Source organism: Lampris incognitus, chromosome 10 (assembly GCF_029633865.1).
Source record: "Lampris incognitus isolate fLamInc1 chromosome 10, fLamInc1.hap2, whole genome shotgun sequence".
Lineage (NCBI taxonomy): Eukaryota > Metazoa > Chordata > Actinopteri > Lampriformes > Lampridae > Lampris > Lampris incognitus.
In genome coordinates, this window is record NC_079220.1 from 43,480,426 (window position 1) to 43,499,047 (window position 18,622).

Genomic DNA, 18,622 nt, shown 5'->3' on the forward strand with positions numbered 1-18,622 from the left:
CCTTAGCAACAGCAATAACATAACAACAACAATAACAGAAATTAACCAACCAAAGTGCATTTGAACAACAACATAGCAACAACAATAACAGAAATTAACCAATCAAAGTGCATTAGAATGTTGCTAGACGCTACTGGCGGGTAACATTACACACACACACTCAAGAGGAACAACGACAGCAGCGCCCGTCATATTCGGTACTAGCCTACTCTATTCTTTTAACTAATGTTAGCGAGTAACACCAGTTATGTGGTGATATTTAGAAGGTGCAAAATCACCATCAAAAAGACAACCATATCCCGAAGAGGATGAAGAAGCCACCATCACCACCAAACCAAAAAAAAGAAAGCTTAGTGAAAAGTGGGGGTATGATGATAAAGGAGCTGCGAGAGGCTGGCTGGAGTATAACACACAAACCGTGATAATGAGTTGCTCCGTCTGTCGCCAGTATGCCAAAAACCGTAGCAATTCATTTGTCATCGGTAACAAGATAAGGAAGGTAGAAAACATCAAGGAACATGAGACCTCCAGATTTTACATCACCTGTATGAATGCCTCTCAGGCTCAGATGGAGCCTGGCCTCGCAACATCCTCTGTAAAGGCGCTAATAGCCATGTCCGAGCAGACCAGCATGAGAATGCAGAACATGTTTAGGACTGTGCATGCCACTGGCAAGAAGGCGAGGCCACTCTCCAATTTCGAATGGATGTGCGAGTAAGTGAATTTAGTTGTCATCTCAAAATACCCTTTTATAGCGTAAACAAAGTGCTGGCTGTAGCTAACAATAGTCAGCTAGCACTAGTATGTGACACATACAGTGGCTTGCAAAAGTATTCATACCCCTTGAACCTTTCCACATTTTGTCACGTTACGACCACAAACATAAATATATTTTATTGGAATTTTATGTGAAAGACCAACACAAAGTGGCACACAACTGTGAAGTACAAAGAAAATTACACATGATTTAAAAAAATTTTTACAAATAAAAAAATGAAAAGTGCGGTGTGCAAAAGTATTCAGCCCCCTTTTCTCTGAGTGCAACCAATTGTCTTCAGAAGTTGCCTGATGATTGCTGAATGATCGAATGTTGACCTAATGACTAAATAGAGTCAACCTGTGTGTAATCTAATCTCAGTACAAATACAGCTGTTCTGTGACGGCCTCAGAGGTTTGTTAAGAGAATATAGGCTAGCAAACAGCGTCATGAATTCCAAGGAACACACCAGGGATAAAGTTGTGGAGAAGTTTAAAGCAGGGTTAGGTTATAAAAACATTTCCCAAGCTTTGAACATCTCACGGAGCACTGTTCAATCCATCATCCGGAAATGGAAAGAGTATGGCACAACTGCAAACCTACCAAGACACGGCCGTCCACCTAAACTTACAGGCCGAACAAGGAGAGCACTGAGATGCAGCCAAGAGGCCCATGGTGACTCTCGACGAACTGCAGAGATCCACAGCTGAGGTGGGGGAATCTGTCCACAGGACAACTATTGGTTGTGCACTGCACAAATCTGGCCTTTATGGAAGAGTGGCAAGAAGAAAGCCATTGTTAAAAGAAAACCATAAGAAGTCCCATTTGCAGTTTGCCAGAAGCCATGTGGGGGACACAGCAAACATGTGGAAGAAGGTGCTCTGGTCAGATGAGACCGAAATTGAACTTTTTGGCCTAAATGCAAAACGCTATGTGTGGTGGAAAACTAACACTGCACATCACTCTGAAGACACCATCCCCACTGTCAAACATGGTGGTGGCAGCATCATGCTCTGGGGGTGCTTCTCTTCAGCAGGGACAGGGAAGATGGTCAGAGTTGATGGGAAGATAGATGGAGCCAAATACAGGGCAATCTTGGAAGAAAACCTGTTGGAGTCTGCAAAAGACTTGAGACTGGGGCGGAGGTTCACCTTCCAGCAGGACAACAACCCTAAACATAAAGCCAGGGCTACAATGGAATGGTTTAAAACAAAACATATTCATGTGTTAGAATGGCCCAGTCAAAGTCCAGACCTAAATCCAATTGAGAATCTGTGGCAATATCTGGAAACTGCCGTTCACAAACGCTCTCCATCTAATCTGACTGAGCTTGAGCTATTTTGAAAAGAAGAATGGGCAAAAATTTCAGTCTCTAGGTGTGCAAAGCTGGTAGAGACATACTCCAAAAGACTTGCAGCTGTAATTGCAGCAAAAGGCGGTTCCACAAAGTATTGACTCAGGGGGGCTGAATACTTTTGCACACCACACTTTTCAGTTTTTTATTTGTAAATTTTTTTTAAATCATGTATAATTTTCTTTGTACTTCACAATTGTGTGCCACTTTGTGTTGGTCTTTCACATAAAAGTCCAATAAAATATATTTATGTTTGTGGTGGAAACGTGACAAAATGTGGAAAATTTCAAGGGGTATGAATACTTTTGCAAGCCACTGTAGCTTGCACTAACATTAGCTGTGTGCTAGCTTCAACACCATGAAACAGGTTAAAACTGATTGGCGGTCCGGGTCTGCGGTGGTGTAGCGGTCTAAGCATTGGCTTTGTGTCGATGCAGTTGCCCACTGGGGACCAGGATTCGCGCCCCATCTCGTCAGATCCAACTATGGCCGGACTCAATGAAGTAGCAATAATTGGCAACACTGTCTTCGGGAGGGAGACGGTGTCGGCTTGTGTTCGTCACATGAATGCGTCTCTGTGTGTCGGAAAAAGCAGTGGTTCGGCCTGGATTCGCCTTATCACGAAAGTGGCGAGGTGTCTCCTTCGAGACTGCCGGCCGGAGAGATACAGTTGGTAGTCCATGGGCCAGAGCCCAAAATTTCCTATTTCGGTACACTCAAGGTGGCAAAACTTACTTATAATTTTTGAAAGGATCCATGTCTGTAGATGATATTTTGGTATGATAACCATTCCTGAGTGGCAGCTGTATCACAGTTATCAGCTCATGAAGTTAACCACCCGCTAAACTAAATTGCATTTTAGACGCTGGTGCATATCCTGGTTTAGCCTCATAGTCAGGACATTTTTCAATGTTCTATAATATTGTCTTTGGTATCATTTTAAAGGGGACCTTCTTAGCTTTCATTCAAGCCCTGTTGTGGATATTTCTCACAAATATAGAGGTCACTTGAGCTCTTCAACCCGTCAATAACACACATCTTTCTGCAATGTTCGCTTAAACTATATACTTTCTTTTAGCCCTGTGGCATCTAGGAATATCAGGGACACAAAACACAAAAACTGGAATACTCACAGGACTGTAAAGATTCAGGAAATGTATAATATACCCATACTATTTCATTGTGTGAGGTGATTGTGAACCTTAAATTAGAAGGGCATTATTACTAAGAAACTAACTAGACCAAAGCCAGTTAGTCCATGGGTCAGACCAGATATCGATATCACCCAATGTGACACAACTTCACTGGTGCCATTTTATTTGGTACACTAACAGAAGTAAAATAATACATGATAACCTTTCCAAATGAGCAGCTATTTCATTTTTCTTTCAGGAAACCTGTTTCTGTGCCTCTCACGATTGTGTATTTGCCCAGATTTTTACAAATATAGCATTTCAACACCCCTGGTACTGATTAGCCTAGCTTAAACTCTGGGACAGTTCTTAGTTGGCCAACAACCAAGGATAACCAGTACTGTGTACTTCCATTCATTGTGCTAAGCTAGGCTAACGTGCAGCCAGATAGCTTTCTACTAAACACATATAGAGGAAACTGGTATCTATCTTCTTGTCTCACTCTGGAGAAGATTGTAAGCTCATTTCCCATAATGTTAGCATGTTCTTTTAATGTATATGTTAATATGATTAGTTAAAGTGGCTACGAGGAACTTTCATCTTGTGTTGATTTTAGCGGCCTCATGTGGACAAAATACAGCTGTTGCATAGCAACTAGGTAATGTATCTATTTGTGGCTATGTAAGATAAATAATGGTAATATGACGCTGGTGAAGCAAAGTAAACTTTGTTTTAGTAGTGTTCATACACCTAAGTTACATGTATTTGTTTGTATGTGGCAGGTGAAAACTGACTGAATATGGCCACTGGTGAACAAGCAAGTTTTTACCCAATACCAAAGCGCCCACGGGTGGAGTGCATTATCCACTGTTCTGATGATACAGATAAGCTGGTTTCACTACAAAGTGTCGACTCATGGAGAACTCTGCTCAGGGCAGCTCAGATACGAAATCATGCACCAGTTTTGAAACTGGCAAAAGACATTCCTGAGGGACAGATTCCAGCAATCTACTACCACAGAAAGTGTCGCAGTATCTTCACTATGAGGCAAATTCTTGATGGCCTCCTTGCAAAAGAAAAGAAAAGTTGTGTCTCTGCTGAAGAGAAACAATCTAAGAGAGTAGCTCAACATGCTCCAAGTACATCTAGGACTTATGATGCAGAGTGCATATTTTGTCAGAAAAACAGCAAATATTCCAAGACAGAATACGAGAGAAGTACTGGTGCAGTGTCGAGAAGTGCGAGCTGATGCAAAGATCAGGAGTGCAGCCACAAAGAAAAGGGACAGCAGAATCCTTGCCATTGTGAGTAGAGACCTTGTAGCAGCTGAAGGGCACTACCACAGGTCATGCTATAGACTTTACACCAAAGAAGAGGTTTCCAAAGGAGAGGTTGCCAGCAATGAAGATGATGATGCTGCAGCCCAGTATGAAGCTGCTGTGAATAAGGCATACAATGAGCTGTTCCTCTTCATCAGGATGGAGCTTTTTGGCAATCCTCAAGTGATGACAATGACTGATCTCTCTTCTAGACTGGTAGCTTCAATGAACTCCCAAGGCACTGCCCAAGTCAAGGAATCAACCAAGAAGCACATAAGGCGAAACCTGGAGAGTGAGTTTGCTGGAGCCTTGCAGATATTCCCTGATGAGAAAGGAAAATTCCTCCTCTATCCCGATAACTTGTCCATGAGGGAACTTGCCAAAGAAAATCAGTCTCTCAAAAGGGAGCTGCAGACCCTGAAAAGTGTCAGTGCACAAGATGTTATAGCCAAAGCAGCCATCAAATTGAGAGCAGACATTAAAAGTCAAGATGTTCCTCAAACCTGGCCACCTGAAGTCAAATCAGAAGCAGAATGTCCTACCATTCCAGAGTCGCTCATTATCTTCCTGTACTCTCTACTCACAGGCTCAAATGATCCTGATCATGCATCCCAGAGAGTGCAGTGCCTTCTGCAGTCATTTGGCCATGACATAGTATATGCAGTGACATGTGGAAATACCAAGCCTTCCAAGCACATTGTTCTGCCATTCAGTGTCAAATCGTTGACAGGAAATGTAGAGTTGATAAACATCCTCAACCGACTTGGTCACAGTGTGTCCTATTCACAGATGGAAGAGATCAACACTGCCCTGTGTCTCCAGAAACTCTCATCATCAGGGAGTGGCATTGCCCTTCCAGCTAACATCCATCCTGGCATATTCACAACTTTAGCCTGGGACAATATCGACCGTCTTGAAGAAACTGTCAGTGGTGAGGGAACATCTCACAGAGTCAATGGGATTGCTGTGCAAGCAAAGCCAGTCAACCCACTTCCTGTCCAACCCATGCCCACTGTTCCCAAAACAAAGAAGAGAAGCATTGATGGACCCCCACCAATGTTACCAACTTACAATGCTGGACAACGGGTAGGGCCACCACAAAGCAAAAAGTCAGATGCCGATACTGCAGCCAATACTAAGCTTGCCAGAGAGAAAAACCTTCTTTGGGTCCTAGCACGCATGTCACAACAAGAAGAACAGTCAGTCAGCAGCTGGACAGGCTTCAACATCCTGACTCGAGGAGAGATGACGGTCATCCCCGACAATATAGGCTATCTGCCTACCATCAATGCTCCAGCGACACAAATGTCTACTGTCAACGAGGTGCTTAACCAGTCACTGAGCATCATGCAGTGCTTAGGCCTGAGGAAGATTGTCTGTGTCTTTGACCAAGCCCTGTATGCGAAGGCTGTCGAGATCACATGGAAACACCATGACAAGTTCCATGATATCATCGTTAGGCTTGGGGTATTCCACACCATCTGCACACTGCTGGCAATAATAGGAAAGCGTTTCCAAGATGCTGGACTCAAAGACCTCTGCAATGAGTCTGGCATGATTGCAGAAGGCTCCATTGCTGGTGTTATGGATGGCCGCAAGTACAACAGGGCAGTGCGACTACACAAGCTCCTGTATGAGGCTCTCATGCGACTGACCTTGAATGGTTTCCTGTCCTGGTTGGAAGAAACTCACAGGAATGACATGGTTCACCTGAATGAGACACTGAAGACCATTGACAGCCTTGGGAAAGAAGTCTCACAACATGCTTTGAAGGAGGTCCTCGAGAACAGCTCCTGTACACGCATCATGGATCTATTTGAAGTCTACCGTGAGTTTCTTAGAGGTGGAAACGGCAGCCTCTCGAACTTCTAGATGTCCTATTTGGACATGGTTGAAATCTTGTTGGGGCTCATCCGAGCATCCAGAGAGGGAGACTGGATGCTACACTTGGCTAGCATTCGAGCAATGATCCCATGGTGCTTTGCTTATGACAGGATGAATTATGCACGCTACCTCCCCTACTACTACGCCCAGATGTCTGAGCTGCCCATCACACACCCAGATGTGTACACAGAATTCATGGAAGGAGGCTTCTCAGTCCAACTGGGCTCCACCAATCCCTTTGGCCGAATCCCTGTTGACCAAGCTATAGAAGAAATGGTGAACAAAGACACCCAAACAGCTGGAGGGACAAAGGGATTCAGCTTGAAGCCAGGAGCTGTGACCAAATATTATCTCACAGCTGAGTATAGAAGCATGTACCTCAGACAGCTGAGAGACCTGACAGGTCAAGGCAGGTGCAAATGGTCTCATCCAGATCTACAGAGTCCAAGGATCAAGAGAGATGAAGCAGATGTCCAGTCTCTCATGGACCTTATGGAGAATAACTGGCTCAATCCTATGTCCCCTGATGAGATTGATTTGGTTAGCCTCTCCACTGGCAACATGGCTCCACCTGATGTGACCATAGATCTCTTGAGAGCTCTTGAGAAAGGAGAAGAGGCCTACCAAGCATTCCAGCAAACAAGGTTAGATGCAGACCCACCACCTGTGAAATTCCACGACAAGATGACCAAGCAAAGTCTGAAAACATTCTCCAATGTCAGCACAAAACAAGCTCATGGAAAGAAAGCACATGATGTGGTTCTGAAGGCAGATAGAAACCTTTTCAGTCACATGATCCTGGTGGCTGAAAGCAGGAAGGTGAATCTGAAGGATGTCCTTGCCTACCCATTGGGCCCACTACCATGGGCACTGGCAAATGCTGATGGGTCCTTACGAAAAACAAACAAGGCTGCACTTGCCAGAGAGCTTGAAAAGAATGTATCTCCTGCAGAAGACATCCCAATCCCATCTACTTCCATCATTGATGGGATGAGCCTGGTCCAAAAAATGAATGGCAACAACAAAACCTTTGCACAGGTGGCAGAGTCAGCCTTGACCCAGGTCCTCCATGAGGGAGCACAGAGTGGGAGGATTGATGTTGTTTTTGATGTCTATCACCAGACTTCGATCAAAGATGCTGAACGACTGAACCGGGGTGGAGACATCACTCTCCAGTACAAGAATCTTGCAGGGGGACACCACGTCCAGCAGTGGAGAAAATTTCTGTGCAGTTCCTCCAACAAGACCAGTCTCATCAAGTTTCTGGTGGAAGAGTGGAAACTCCCACGATACAGAGCTATGCTGCATGGCAAGGTGTTGTACATGACCTGTGAGGAAACCTGCTACAAGTTGACAGAAGATGGGTGTGAGGAAGCAGCAGAACTGCACTCCATACATGAAGAAGCTGACACCCGTCTGCTCCTGCATGCATTGCGGGCAGCAAATGCGGGCTCAAAGTCAGTTATCATCACAGCTGAGGACACTGATGTCATGGTGCTTTGTCTTGGCTTCCAGAAGGACATCACCTGTCCCATCTACCAGAAGTGTGGGACTCAGAACCGCACACGGTTTGTCGACATCACCAAACTGGCAAGTTCACTTGGAGACAGCATCTGTGACAGCCTAATTGGCTTACATGCCTTCACAGGCTGCGACACTGTCAGTGCATTCGCTGGTCGAGGGAAGCTGAATGCCCTGAAGATAGTGAGAAAGCACACTTCCTGCCAAGAGACTTTTAGTCAACTGGACAGACATGGTATGTGAGTGATGAGCTGTTCCAGAAAATTGAGCAGTTCACCTGTCGGATGTATGTTGCTAATAGCAGCACTGCTGAGATGAACAAACTGCGTTACCAGCTCTTCTGCACCAAAAGGGGAGAGGTTGAGTCCAGCCAGCTGCCACCATGTAGAGACTGTCTCTTTATGCATGTTCAACGAGCCAACTATCAGGCAGCAATATGCAAGTGCTGTCTGCAGGCTAACCCTGTGGTGCCAAGCCCTACTGAGTATGGATGGACAGACGATGAAGGCAAGCTGGCCATTTACTGGATGCGCTCCCCACCTGCACCAGATGTGGTCTTGGAAATGCTAACATGCAAGTGTGTGCATTCATGCAAAATGCCAAGCTGCATGTGCCTGTCAAATGGACTTCCATGCACAGACATGTGCAGGTTACAGACCTGCAGTAACCAAAAACAGCAGGATGGTCCAGAACTGGACATTGAACTTGGGGAGTCACATGATGAGAGAAACGAGCAGTTTGATGAATGACAGTGTGATGATTCTGATGGTATTACTGTGGTAGTAGTCTATTGATGCACAGGATGTTGATTCTGGACTTGGTTACCCAGAGCTTGATAACAATAATCTAACCATATTCACATATACCCATTACCCTACCCATTACCATTACATATACCCACTAATGATATGGGATTACATGTATCATTGACTAAGTATATGTAAATGTCAATGTTGTTTAAAATATTAAAATAGTTTATTACCTCACTATGGTATTCCTTTTTATCATGTATTTTGATTGTGTATTTAAACAAATGTATAGAGACCAGTTTGTGACCTAACTGGCTTTGGTCTAGTTCTCATTTAAGGCTCACAATCACCTCACACAATGAAATAGTATAGGTATATTATACATTTTCTGAATCTTTACAGTCCTGTGAGTATTCCAGTTTTTGTGTTTTGTGTCCCTGATATTCCTAGATGCCACAGGGCTAAAAGAAAGTATATAGTTTAGGCGAAAATTGCAGAAAGATGTGTGTTATTGACGGGTTGAAGAGCTCAAGTGACCTCTATATTTGTGAGAAATATCCACAACAGGGCTTGAATGAAAGCTAAGAAGGTCCCCTTTAAAATGATACCAAAGACAATATTATAGAACATTGAAAAATGTCCTGACCATGAGGCTAAACCAGGATATGCACCAGCGTCTAAAATGCAATTTAGTTTAGCGGGTGGTTAACTTCATGAGCTGATAACTGTGATACAGCTGCCACTCAGGAATGGTTATCATACCAAAATATCATCTACAGACATGGATCCTTTCAAAAATTATAAGTAAGTTTTGCCACCTTGAGTGTACCGAAATATCGTCTGGCCCATGGACTATGGTGAACGCATGCAGTAGGAGGGTGGGTGTTTGAACTAAAATAGGGATTGATTGGCTACTAAATTGGGAGAAAAAGGGAAAAATCAGAAATAAATTTAAGAAAAAATTGATTGGCGGTCCAACCTCAACTCAGACACACTCTCGGATCTACTGATGGTGCAGCTGTCATCTCCCAAGATCAGGGAGTATGACCCAACCAGTGCTGTTGATCTGTGGCACCAAGACTCTTGTCAGGAGCAGGAGGCCAGACTTCATGGACAGTGCAAAGAGCGTGGCTGCTGTAGAGTGAGAAGTAGTCTGGGGCTAGGGATGGGCACGTGGAGCACTCGAGTAGTTATAATAATACTGCAAATAAAACATGAAATCATACTTGTAACATTTTATCTCTTAACCATTGACTAATTTTACATAAAATGTTTTTGCTTCATATCTGCTTGTCACATTTCCAAAAGCTTTTATTCAGCACAATACCTTATTCTCTCATTGATATGTACTGAAAACGTATGTATGAAACAAAAAAGGCTACTAATTATTTTGGCCGGTAAAAAATATGCTTGGCCGGTAGATTTTTTCATCTACCAGTCCCCTTGGCCAGTAAGCCAAAAAGTTAATTTCGGACCCTGCTTCCCACCCACCCTTCCCACATCCAGTTCAACCTCCTACACTCTAACAGGAGGTACCGGAGCATCTGTGCTGCCTCCACCAGACTATGCAACAGTTTCATTCCTCAGGCTGGGAGGTTCCTCAACAGCCTGAGCGGTTCCTCAACAGCCCGAGTGCTTAGACCTTCCACAAAATTTAAATTGAATAGTTATTGCGTGTTATTTGTTTTATGTGGCACTGTGGTCCGTGTTAAATGTAATCTCGTTCTCCTGTATGTATGAGACATGCATATGAGGCAATGATAAATAAAAGCAGTCTAAGTCTACCTTGACAGTGGTGTGGGGCTTGGACTGCGTTTCCTCTTGAGTTGTTTCCCGGTCCTGTCATGTGTCACGGGCAGGTTCAGCTGTCTCTCATACGAAGATGGCACAGAACTGAGAGGCCAGAGACAATCCTCTAATTTAGTCGAAAGATAATCTAAATTCATCCACAGAAATCCATAACACATAAGAGTGCATTACCTGGGATCGAATCTGTTCACCACATAGCCAAGTCTCTTTAGATGTCCAAACACCTTCATGACAAGAGAGTTACCACATTAAGACAAGTTGAGGAACACTGTTCTCTTCCAATATGTGGTCCACACTACACTCAGTCAAACCTGATATTGCTTGAGTGTCACGGTCTTTGAGGACAGAAATCTCTCATACCCTTCCTGGATGGACAGCGGTAGGTCACGGTAAAACACCTGCAAGTTTCCCTGCGTGATATTATAACAAGATAGCTACATAAATGATTTTTACCTAAGTTTGCCCCAAACCAAGAATGAACAGCGCTATTATGTCTATATGAAGTGTCAAATAAAACATTCTTGTTCGTTCAGGTCACTAACTGCACTAAGGTGACAAACCACAGCCTGATCAATCGGTTTTAACTGCCACTTACACACTCCATTAAATAGAGAGCTTCTTCAGGGCGGAGATACTGCTTTCCATCAGCAGAAAATCCCATCGTCTGCCAAAATTTGCCCTGTGTGTGGGCAAATAGAGGATTAAATGAGTCATCAGATAAGGTCCGATGTTTCTCCAATGTTTCTGATTCAAGTTGATGACCAAGGAGTATTGGCAGAGAAAGTGTGCTTGCTGACAGCCTGTCAAGTGATGCACTGCAATGTATCCACAGGAAAATGAGTTGTGAAGGCAGGAGCAGCTAACTGAGGATTTGGCAAATTATGTTTTACCTGTGACATGCATAACAAAAAGATCTGCCGTTACTGCTAAACAAGAAAGAAAAAATAAATCTCAACTACTTTTTTATGGTTGGATCAAAAATGTTTTCATTTTACTTAGACAATAAACATTATTTCTGTGACAGTAACATCCTATCAAATATCGTAAGGTGTACAGCCAGCCTTATTCAAAACAATCATGTACCTTTTGTCCAGCAGATGCTGTAGTTGGATGCTGTATTTATTATTGCTTTCGTCTTACAGGATGAATTCCCTTTTTTCTTTTTAACTTTTCTTTTTAGAATTCATTAAATTCTGCTGCACATCGTCAGATATCATAGAGGCTAAAACTTCACCGATTGCATCAGTAATCAATCAAATCATTCAGTCCAGTGGCAATTGTTTAAACCTAAAAAAAACATGTTATATCTCATTTTCAAAAACAATAAGCTCACAGTATAGACAGATGTATCTTCATTAATTTCATGTTTATTCAGGATATTTTTTTGGGGGGGGGGGGGGATTTTCCCCCGTTTTTCTCCCCAATCGTACTTGGCCAATTACCCCACTCTTCCGAGCCATCCCAGCGGCTGCTCCACCCCCTCTGCTGATCCGAGGAGGGCTGCAGACTACCACATGCCTCCTCCGATACATGTCGAGTCGCCAGCCGCATCTTTTCACCTGACAGTGAGGAATTTCACCAGGTGGACATAGTGTGTGGGAGGATCACGCTATTCATCCCAGTTCCCCCTCCCCCCGAACAGGCGCCCCGACAGACCAGAGGAGGTGCTAGTGCAGCGACCAGGATACATACCCACATCCGGCTTCCCACCCGCAGACACAGCCAATTGTGACTGGAGGTAACTCGAGAATTCGAACTGGAGATCCCCGTGTTGGTAGGCAACGGAATAGACTGCTACACTGCCTGGATGCTATTCAGGATATTTTTTAAATAAAACCTGATGTGATTGCAATTTATTTTTCCAACGGACTACATCCCAAACAACTTTAAACTTCTGCACTTGTGGGAAAAGGGAGTCCTGTAACGTTAGCTACAGCCACGTAAACAAACCTGCTGTATAACAGCTAAGTAAGAAGGAAAATATATTGCAAAGGTGCAAAATAAAGTAATTCTAACTTGACTGAAAGCATGGTATGCATTTTTTTTCCAATGAAGCACATCAAGACATGTCTGACTGCACTGTGAACTTCCCAATTTCAAAAAAAAAATTTTTTTTTCAAAATATAAATATATGATGGTATTTTAATAAGATGAGTTTCTCAATACCAAGGCTATCAGTGATGTATTTGTCTGTATGATTCTAAACGATGTGAGACATTTCAATGAGGTCTGGGTTAAAAAAAAAGACCCTTGTAGTGGACTTATGGACATAATTCATTATGGCTTGTTGAATGTATTAAGTTGATGTGCTCACTTTAAGGGATCAGGGTGTAGCCATGGTTACGCAACACCATGTTGGGCGGGATTATGAATATGAGGAAATAAAATGACAAATGCATTTGTGTAATCAAAGCGAGAAGTTGTTTGTCTGTGTGTTCTCCCAACTTCCACACCCTGTTCTTTAGGAGAAATGAAACCTTTTTCCAGATGTGAAATTGTTTTGAGAAACCTTAGACAGTTGATTTCTCTTGGGGATAATGTACTTACAGCAGGTGACTGGAGTTCCACTGTCTGGTCACTTGGAATCCATAAGGCCTTCACTAGGTTGCCTCTAAAGTAAAAAAAAAAAACAGAGAAGTGTACAGGACCTATCTTGGATCGGCATAGGACAAATAGACACTTAAATTTAGTGTTGATTTATTTTCTCATAAACTATTTAAAAATAACATTATCAATAAATATCCCCCTTCCACACACAGTCTTTCCACTCTTTCCTCTGAGACGAGGTCCCAGTGTTCATCCAAGCTTTGCTGAAGTCGTTGTCTTTGCTGTTCCGAGTCATTCGGAAAGAAGTCCTTCTGTCCTCTCACTGGAATCTTATGACTCCTGGACCGGGCAGTGAACAGCTCAGACGGACTGCAATAACAAACGTGAACAAAGCACCAGCTCAACCACTTGACATTTGATGTGACATTATAGATTGATATAGGTCTTGGCACAATAAACATAAAATTTTACTCTTTATTACTTTCATATTGTAGCGAACTCGAGGGACAACGCAACCACAGGAACTACCGCGGCCGGGTAGCGAACCCGTGTCGCCCGCACCGCAGGAGACATCGCTAACCGCTCGACTAAAGGGTCAGATCCGCAAGCCAGCGGCCAGCGTGTCTTCTTATCCATGCACGTTACAATATCAACCAGTCTCCTCACATTACGATCAATCTTGATATAATATGACCACAGAGGAGACGAAGATGTGTGGGTTTGGTTTGATCTTATGTTTGTGTGTGTGTGTGTGTGTGTGTGTGTTCTTGTTAATCAATATTTGTGAGACCCAATTTGGGTTTTTACCATAAAAATGAGGCCATTTTTGAAAAGTGAGGATATTTTGTCCAGTCCTCACTTATTTAGGGTCTATTTTAGGGTTAGGACTTGGGTTTAGGGTTGGATTAGGATAAGGTTATGGTAAAGGTGAAGGTTAGACATGTGGTTCTGACGGTTAAGATTACGGTTAAGGACTATGGAATTAATGTAGTCAATGAGGGTAATCACAAAATAGAAAAACAATTGTGGGTGTGAGAGATAATTTTTATGTGTATGAGAAAATGCAGATGTAAAAGCTTCAATTATTCTGTATTTTCCTGAAACATAATGCCTGTGGCGTCCCCCCCCCCCAAAAACCCCCAAAACAAAACAAAAACAAACACACAAAAAAACCCCAAAACAAAACAGAATTGTCCATAGTTGGTCTACATCAATATGTAGTCTGACAAACGTTGTGGGGTTGGCCGCCATCTGTTTTGACATTATTATGAACATAATAAATCCAAACTAAGAATGCTAACTTTTAGAACTTGTCCAAATGTATAATATTATGCATACTAATATCTAAATATTTAGACAGACAAACACGAACACGCGTACAGGAAAACTGTGGTACATGTTTTAGTGGAAAGTTATATAGATCGCGATTAGGGCTGCTGTTTGAACACAAACATGCAATATCCCATAACGGTGCATTTTCTTTTAAACGTTAATGATAAAAAACAAAAACAAAAAAACATACCTCAATATCTCACTGCGGAACTCCACACCGGGCTTGTTTGGTTCCGCCATGTTGGCCTGTCGCTCACTGACGTGTTCCGCGGGGTCCTAACGCTATATCCAGCTTCAAAGTTGTTCCAATGCTATGTCACAAGAGGGCGCTAAAGCACAACACTTAACATTCCCAAACGGGTGTTGTTTTTTCTTTTGTGTACATACATTACTTACTTTCGCATATTTTTGTCTCATGTTTTGAGACAAACAAACAAATAGGTAATTCAAGGGGATGGGAAGATCAGGACTTTAAAACTGTCAAAAATCCTAGAAAGAATACTGCTGGATAGAGTGCATGAATTTCTCAACTCCACTGATAACCAGTTTGGTTTGCACTGACTTATGTATATATGCCTTAAAGAAAATTGTAAGCAAATACAGAGGCCAAAACTCATCGGTTCTTTTGTGTTTTATTGATGCTTCTAAAGCTTTTGATCGTGTTAAACGTAAAAAGTTGTTTGTTAAATTGAGTCAAAGAGGGGTGCCTAAATACATTTTGAGAATTTTGGCTTATTGGTATGCCCACCAGACTATGCAAGTGAAATGGGGTAATAGTGTTTCAGCCCCATTTGGGGTTAGCAATGGTGCCAGACAAGGGGGAATTCTGTCTCCAGTTCTCTACAATTTATATATTGATGATTTGTCCAAGCAGTTGAAAGCCTTGTAACACTGGGCACATGATTGGTAATATCTTGGTGAACCATATTATGAATGCAGATAACCTTGTCATTCTTAGTTCCTGTAGTGCTGGTCTCCAGCAGCTCCTTGATATATGTTCTGTGTATGGTGCGGAGCAGGATATCAAATACAATGCTAGTAAGAGTGTTGTCATGATCTGCAGAACCAAAGAGGTCAATCATTTAAAATTTCCTGATTTTAAATTGTCTGATAATAATCTTGGGGTATGTAATAAGGTGAAATATCGTGGGCACTATATTACAGAACAAATGACAAACGATGATTATTTATAGGCAATGCCGCATGATGTATGCACAAGCAAACACTCTGTCACGCAAGTTTGGTATGTGTTCAGTTAGTGTGAAGATGTCTTTGTTCAGAGCATATTGTACAACACTCTATACTGCACACCTGTGGTCAAACTATAAAAAAGCAAGCTTACAGAGGCTCCGATTAGCTTATAATGATGCTATGAGAATACTGCTAAAAAGACCTAGATGGTGTAGTGCAAGTGAGATGTTTGTGGCTGCAGGTGTCAATACCTTTCAGGCTCTTCTAAGAAAGCTCATGTATACATTCATTTGCCGGCTCAATGACTCTGATAATGTAATCATCAACAGTTTAACTAATATAAGATTCAGTGCCATATGCTACCAATCCCGGACCACTGGTATAGCTACCTTCTTATAAGACACTGATTTGCTCCATTTATGTTATTTATTGTGTTTACTCTTTGTATTGTCTGGGGTTTGTCTTTTGTCTGTTATGGACCCTGAGTCTGCAATAAAGTTTTGAATTGAATTGAATTGAATTGAATTGAAAATATCATTGTTAAGATATGACACCAGCGTATTTGTATGACTATGTGTTACTGTGTACTATTATTTTGTTTACGACTTTGTTTGTCCACAAGTAGGCGGTGCTGCGCTTACATGCGCGGATTGATTACGTCACTGAGACGCCGTTCATTTTCTTCTTCTCCCAAAACTACCGAATAAACGGAGCCTGCATTTTCCCCTCCAGCAGAAGTTCGGTAGTCAGTACGATTCTTTATAACGGTTTAATAATCCACTTCATCTGCGCAGAGATAGACATAAAGTATTAGTCTAGTCTTCTAACAGGTTATGGGCCCAGATAACATGGGATTATTTAGTAGTTTGATAAAAGAAGTACACGAAGTGTGATAACCTCGGATGGCGGGATGCGTGCAGGTTAGCACGGAGTAGCAAGTTAGCAAGTGTGAAGCTAGTTAGCATCGAGAGAGGCTATCGGGAAGCTAACGGAACGCTAAGCTAAGCTAACGCTACCTAGGGAGATGGAGCGAAAGAGCAGGTGGCCCACATTCAACGGACAGGCCGATGAGTATGAACTGTGGGAAGAGCGAATGCTCTGTTGCATGCATGGTGTGGGGCTGAAAACCACCATTCTTACCGAGCCCGCGGGACCTTTGACAGCGGAAGAGCAGGCCCTAGACGAGCGGAACGCGGACGCCTACTGCGCATTGGCGCCTTTATTGGACAACACAAGCTTGGGACTGATCTTCAGAGAAACGAAGAACAACGGTAGAGAGAGTCTACGGGTGTTGCGGGAACATTACATTGGTAAGGGCAGACCCCGGATTGTCACTCTGTATGTAACATTGACTGGGCTAAAGAAAGCTGATAATGAGACGATAACCGAATACATTATCCGAGCTGAACAAATCATTACGGCTCTCAAAGGGGCGGGAGAAGCACCGAGTGAGGGACTAATGATAGCCATGGTGATGAGGGGGTTACCTGAGAGATATAAGCCATTCACTCTAATGGTGACACATGGCGACAGTGAGTTGACATTGGGACAATTTAAGGCCAAATTGAGAAACTTTGAGGCGGCAGAAGATGTAGCTAATGCTACAGCATCGGACGAGACGTCCGAGAGGGTGATGAAGGCCCACGCAGCGCCTAAGAAAAAGCCAGTGAAACGCTGTGAGGGAGAAGATGATCAAATGGTGTGCTGGCGATGCGGTGACAAAGGCCATCGGAAAACGGACTGTTCACGCAGCGTGTGGTGCAGCTTCTGCCGGGTCAAGGGTCACACGGACAAAGTGTGCAAGAAGAAGGACCGCGCTGATGGAGCCAGGTGTGCACGCGAGCAAGGTGGTGACGGTGGTGGTGGTCACGGAGCAGGTCGAGGTCAGGGACCGGAGAATGCTACGAAAGAAGAGGACTACATCTTCAGAGTGCAGGCTGGAGAGACCAGCTCAGCAGGACCAGGACGACGGCAACAGTTCAAACCAGGATTGATTGTGGACTGTGGGGCTTCTTCCCACATAGTCAATGATAAGAAGAAGTTCAAGAGCTTTGACAGCTCGTTCGAGCCAGAGAAACACTGCATGGAGCTGGCGGACGGTAAGCGCACCTTTGGTGTGGTGCAGGGCAGGGGAGATGCTACGGTATGTCTGCTCGACAGTGAGGGGCGACGGTGTAGAGTGACGCTGCGGAACGCACTATATATTCCATCATACCCCCAAGAGCTCTTCTCTGTGAAGTCTGCGACAGCACACGGAGCCAGTGTGTTCTTTGAAGAGGGCAGAGGTGCCCTGATGTCACCGGATGGTACCAGGTTTGACATTTTTGTACAGGGGAAAATGTACTATTTGCAAACTGAATGTGTTGTTGAAAAGTGCCATGTGAGCCATGATATAGAAACTTGGCATGAGATAATGGGCCACTGCAACTATGATGATATCATAAAGCTACAGGATATCACTGATGGTATGCATATAAAGGGTAAAGTGTGTAAACCTGACAAAGAGTGTGCAGTATGCATAGAAGGGAAGTTTACCCAAAACAGGAACAGGAAATCTACAGACAAAGCCAAGACACCACTGGAGTTGGTAAACACTGATTTAGCCGGTCCTGTGGCAAACGAGTCCATTAATGGTTTCAGGTACATGCAATCATTTACAGATGTGTGCACAGGGGCAGTGTGTGTTTATTTCTTAAAAACAAAGAGTGACACAGTGCAAGCGACCGAGAAATTTCTGGCAGATGTAGCTCCCTATGGGACAGTGAAATGCATAAGGTCGGATAATGGAACTGAGTTTACAGGCAAGGAGTTTCAAACCCTGTTGAGACGGAACAAAATAAGACATGAGACGTCCTGCCCATACTCTTCCCATCAAAATGGCGTTGCAGAGAGAGAAGGACGCACACTATTCGAGATGGCAAGGTGTATGCTAATAGATAGTGGTCTACCAAGGAGCCTCTGGCATTATGCTGTACAGGAGGCAGCCCACACCAGAAACAGATGCTTCAACAAGCACACAGGCACTA

General features: G+C 43.4%; 1 protein-coding gene across 2 annotated transcripts in view; it reads right to left on the minus strand.

The window, feature by feature from the left end:
- tsen54 (TSEN54 tRNA splicing endonuclease subunit) overlaps positions 1-14,645 on the minus strand; it is a 29,848-nt gene extending 15,203 nt beyond the window's left edge. For both annotated transcript variants that reach the window (XM_056288237.1, XM_056288238.1), the window contains exons 1-7: positions 14,596-14,645; positions 13,284-13,442; positions 13,074-13,137; positions 11,122-11,205; positions 10,838-10,936; positions 10,698-10,750; positions 10,503-10,610 (exon numbers count right to left, since the gene is read on the minus strand). In XM_056288237.1, coding sequence (XP_056144212.1) covers positions 10,503-10,610; positions 10,698-10,750; positions 10,838-10,936; positions 11,122-11,205; positions 13,074-13,137; positions 13,284-13,442; positions 14,596-14,645 — 617 coding nt within the window. The remainder of the gene's footprint in view (positions 1-10,502; positions 10,611-10,697; positions 10,751-10,837; positions 10,937-11,121; positions 11,206-13,073; positions 13,138-13,283; positions 13,443-14,595) is intronic.
- Positions 14,646-18,622: the final 3,977 nt, after the last annotated feature.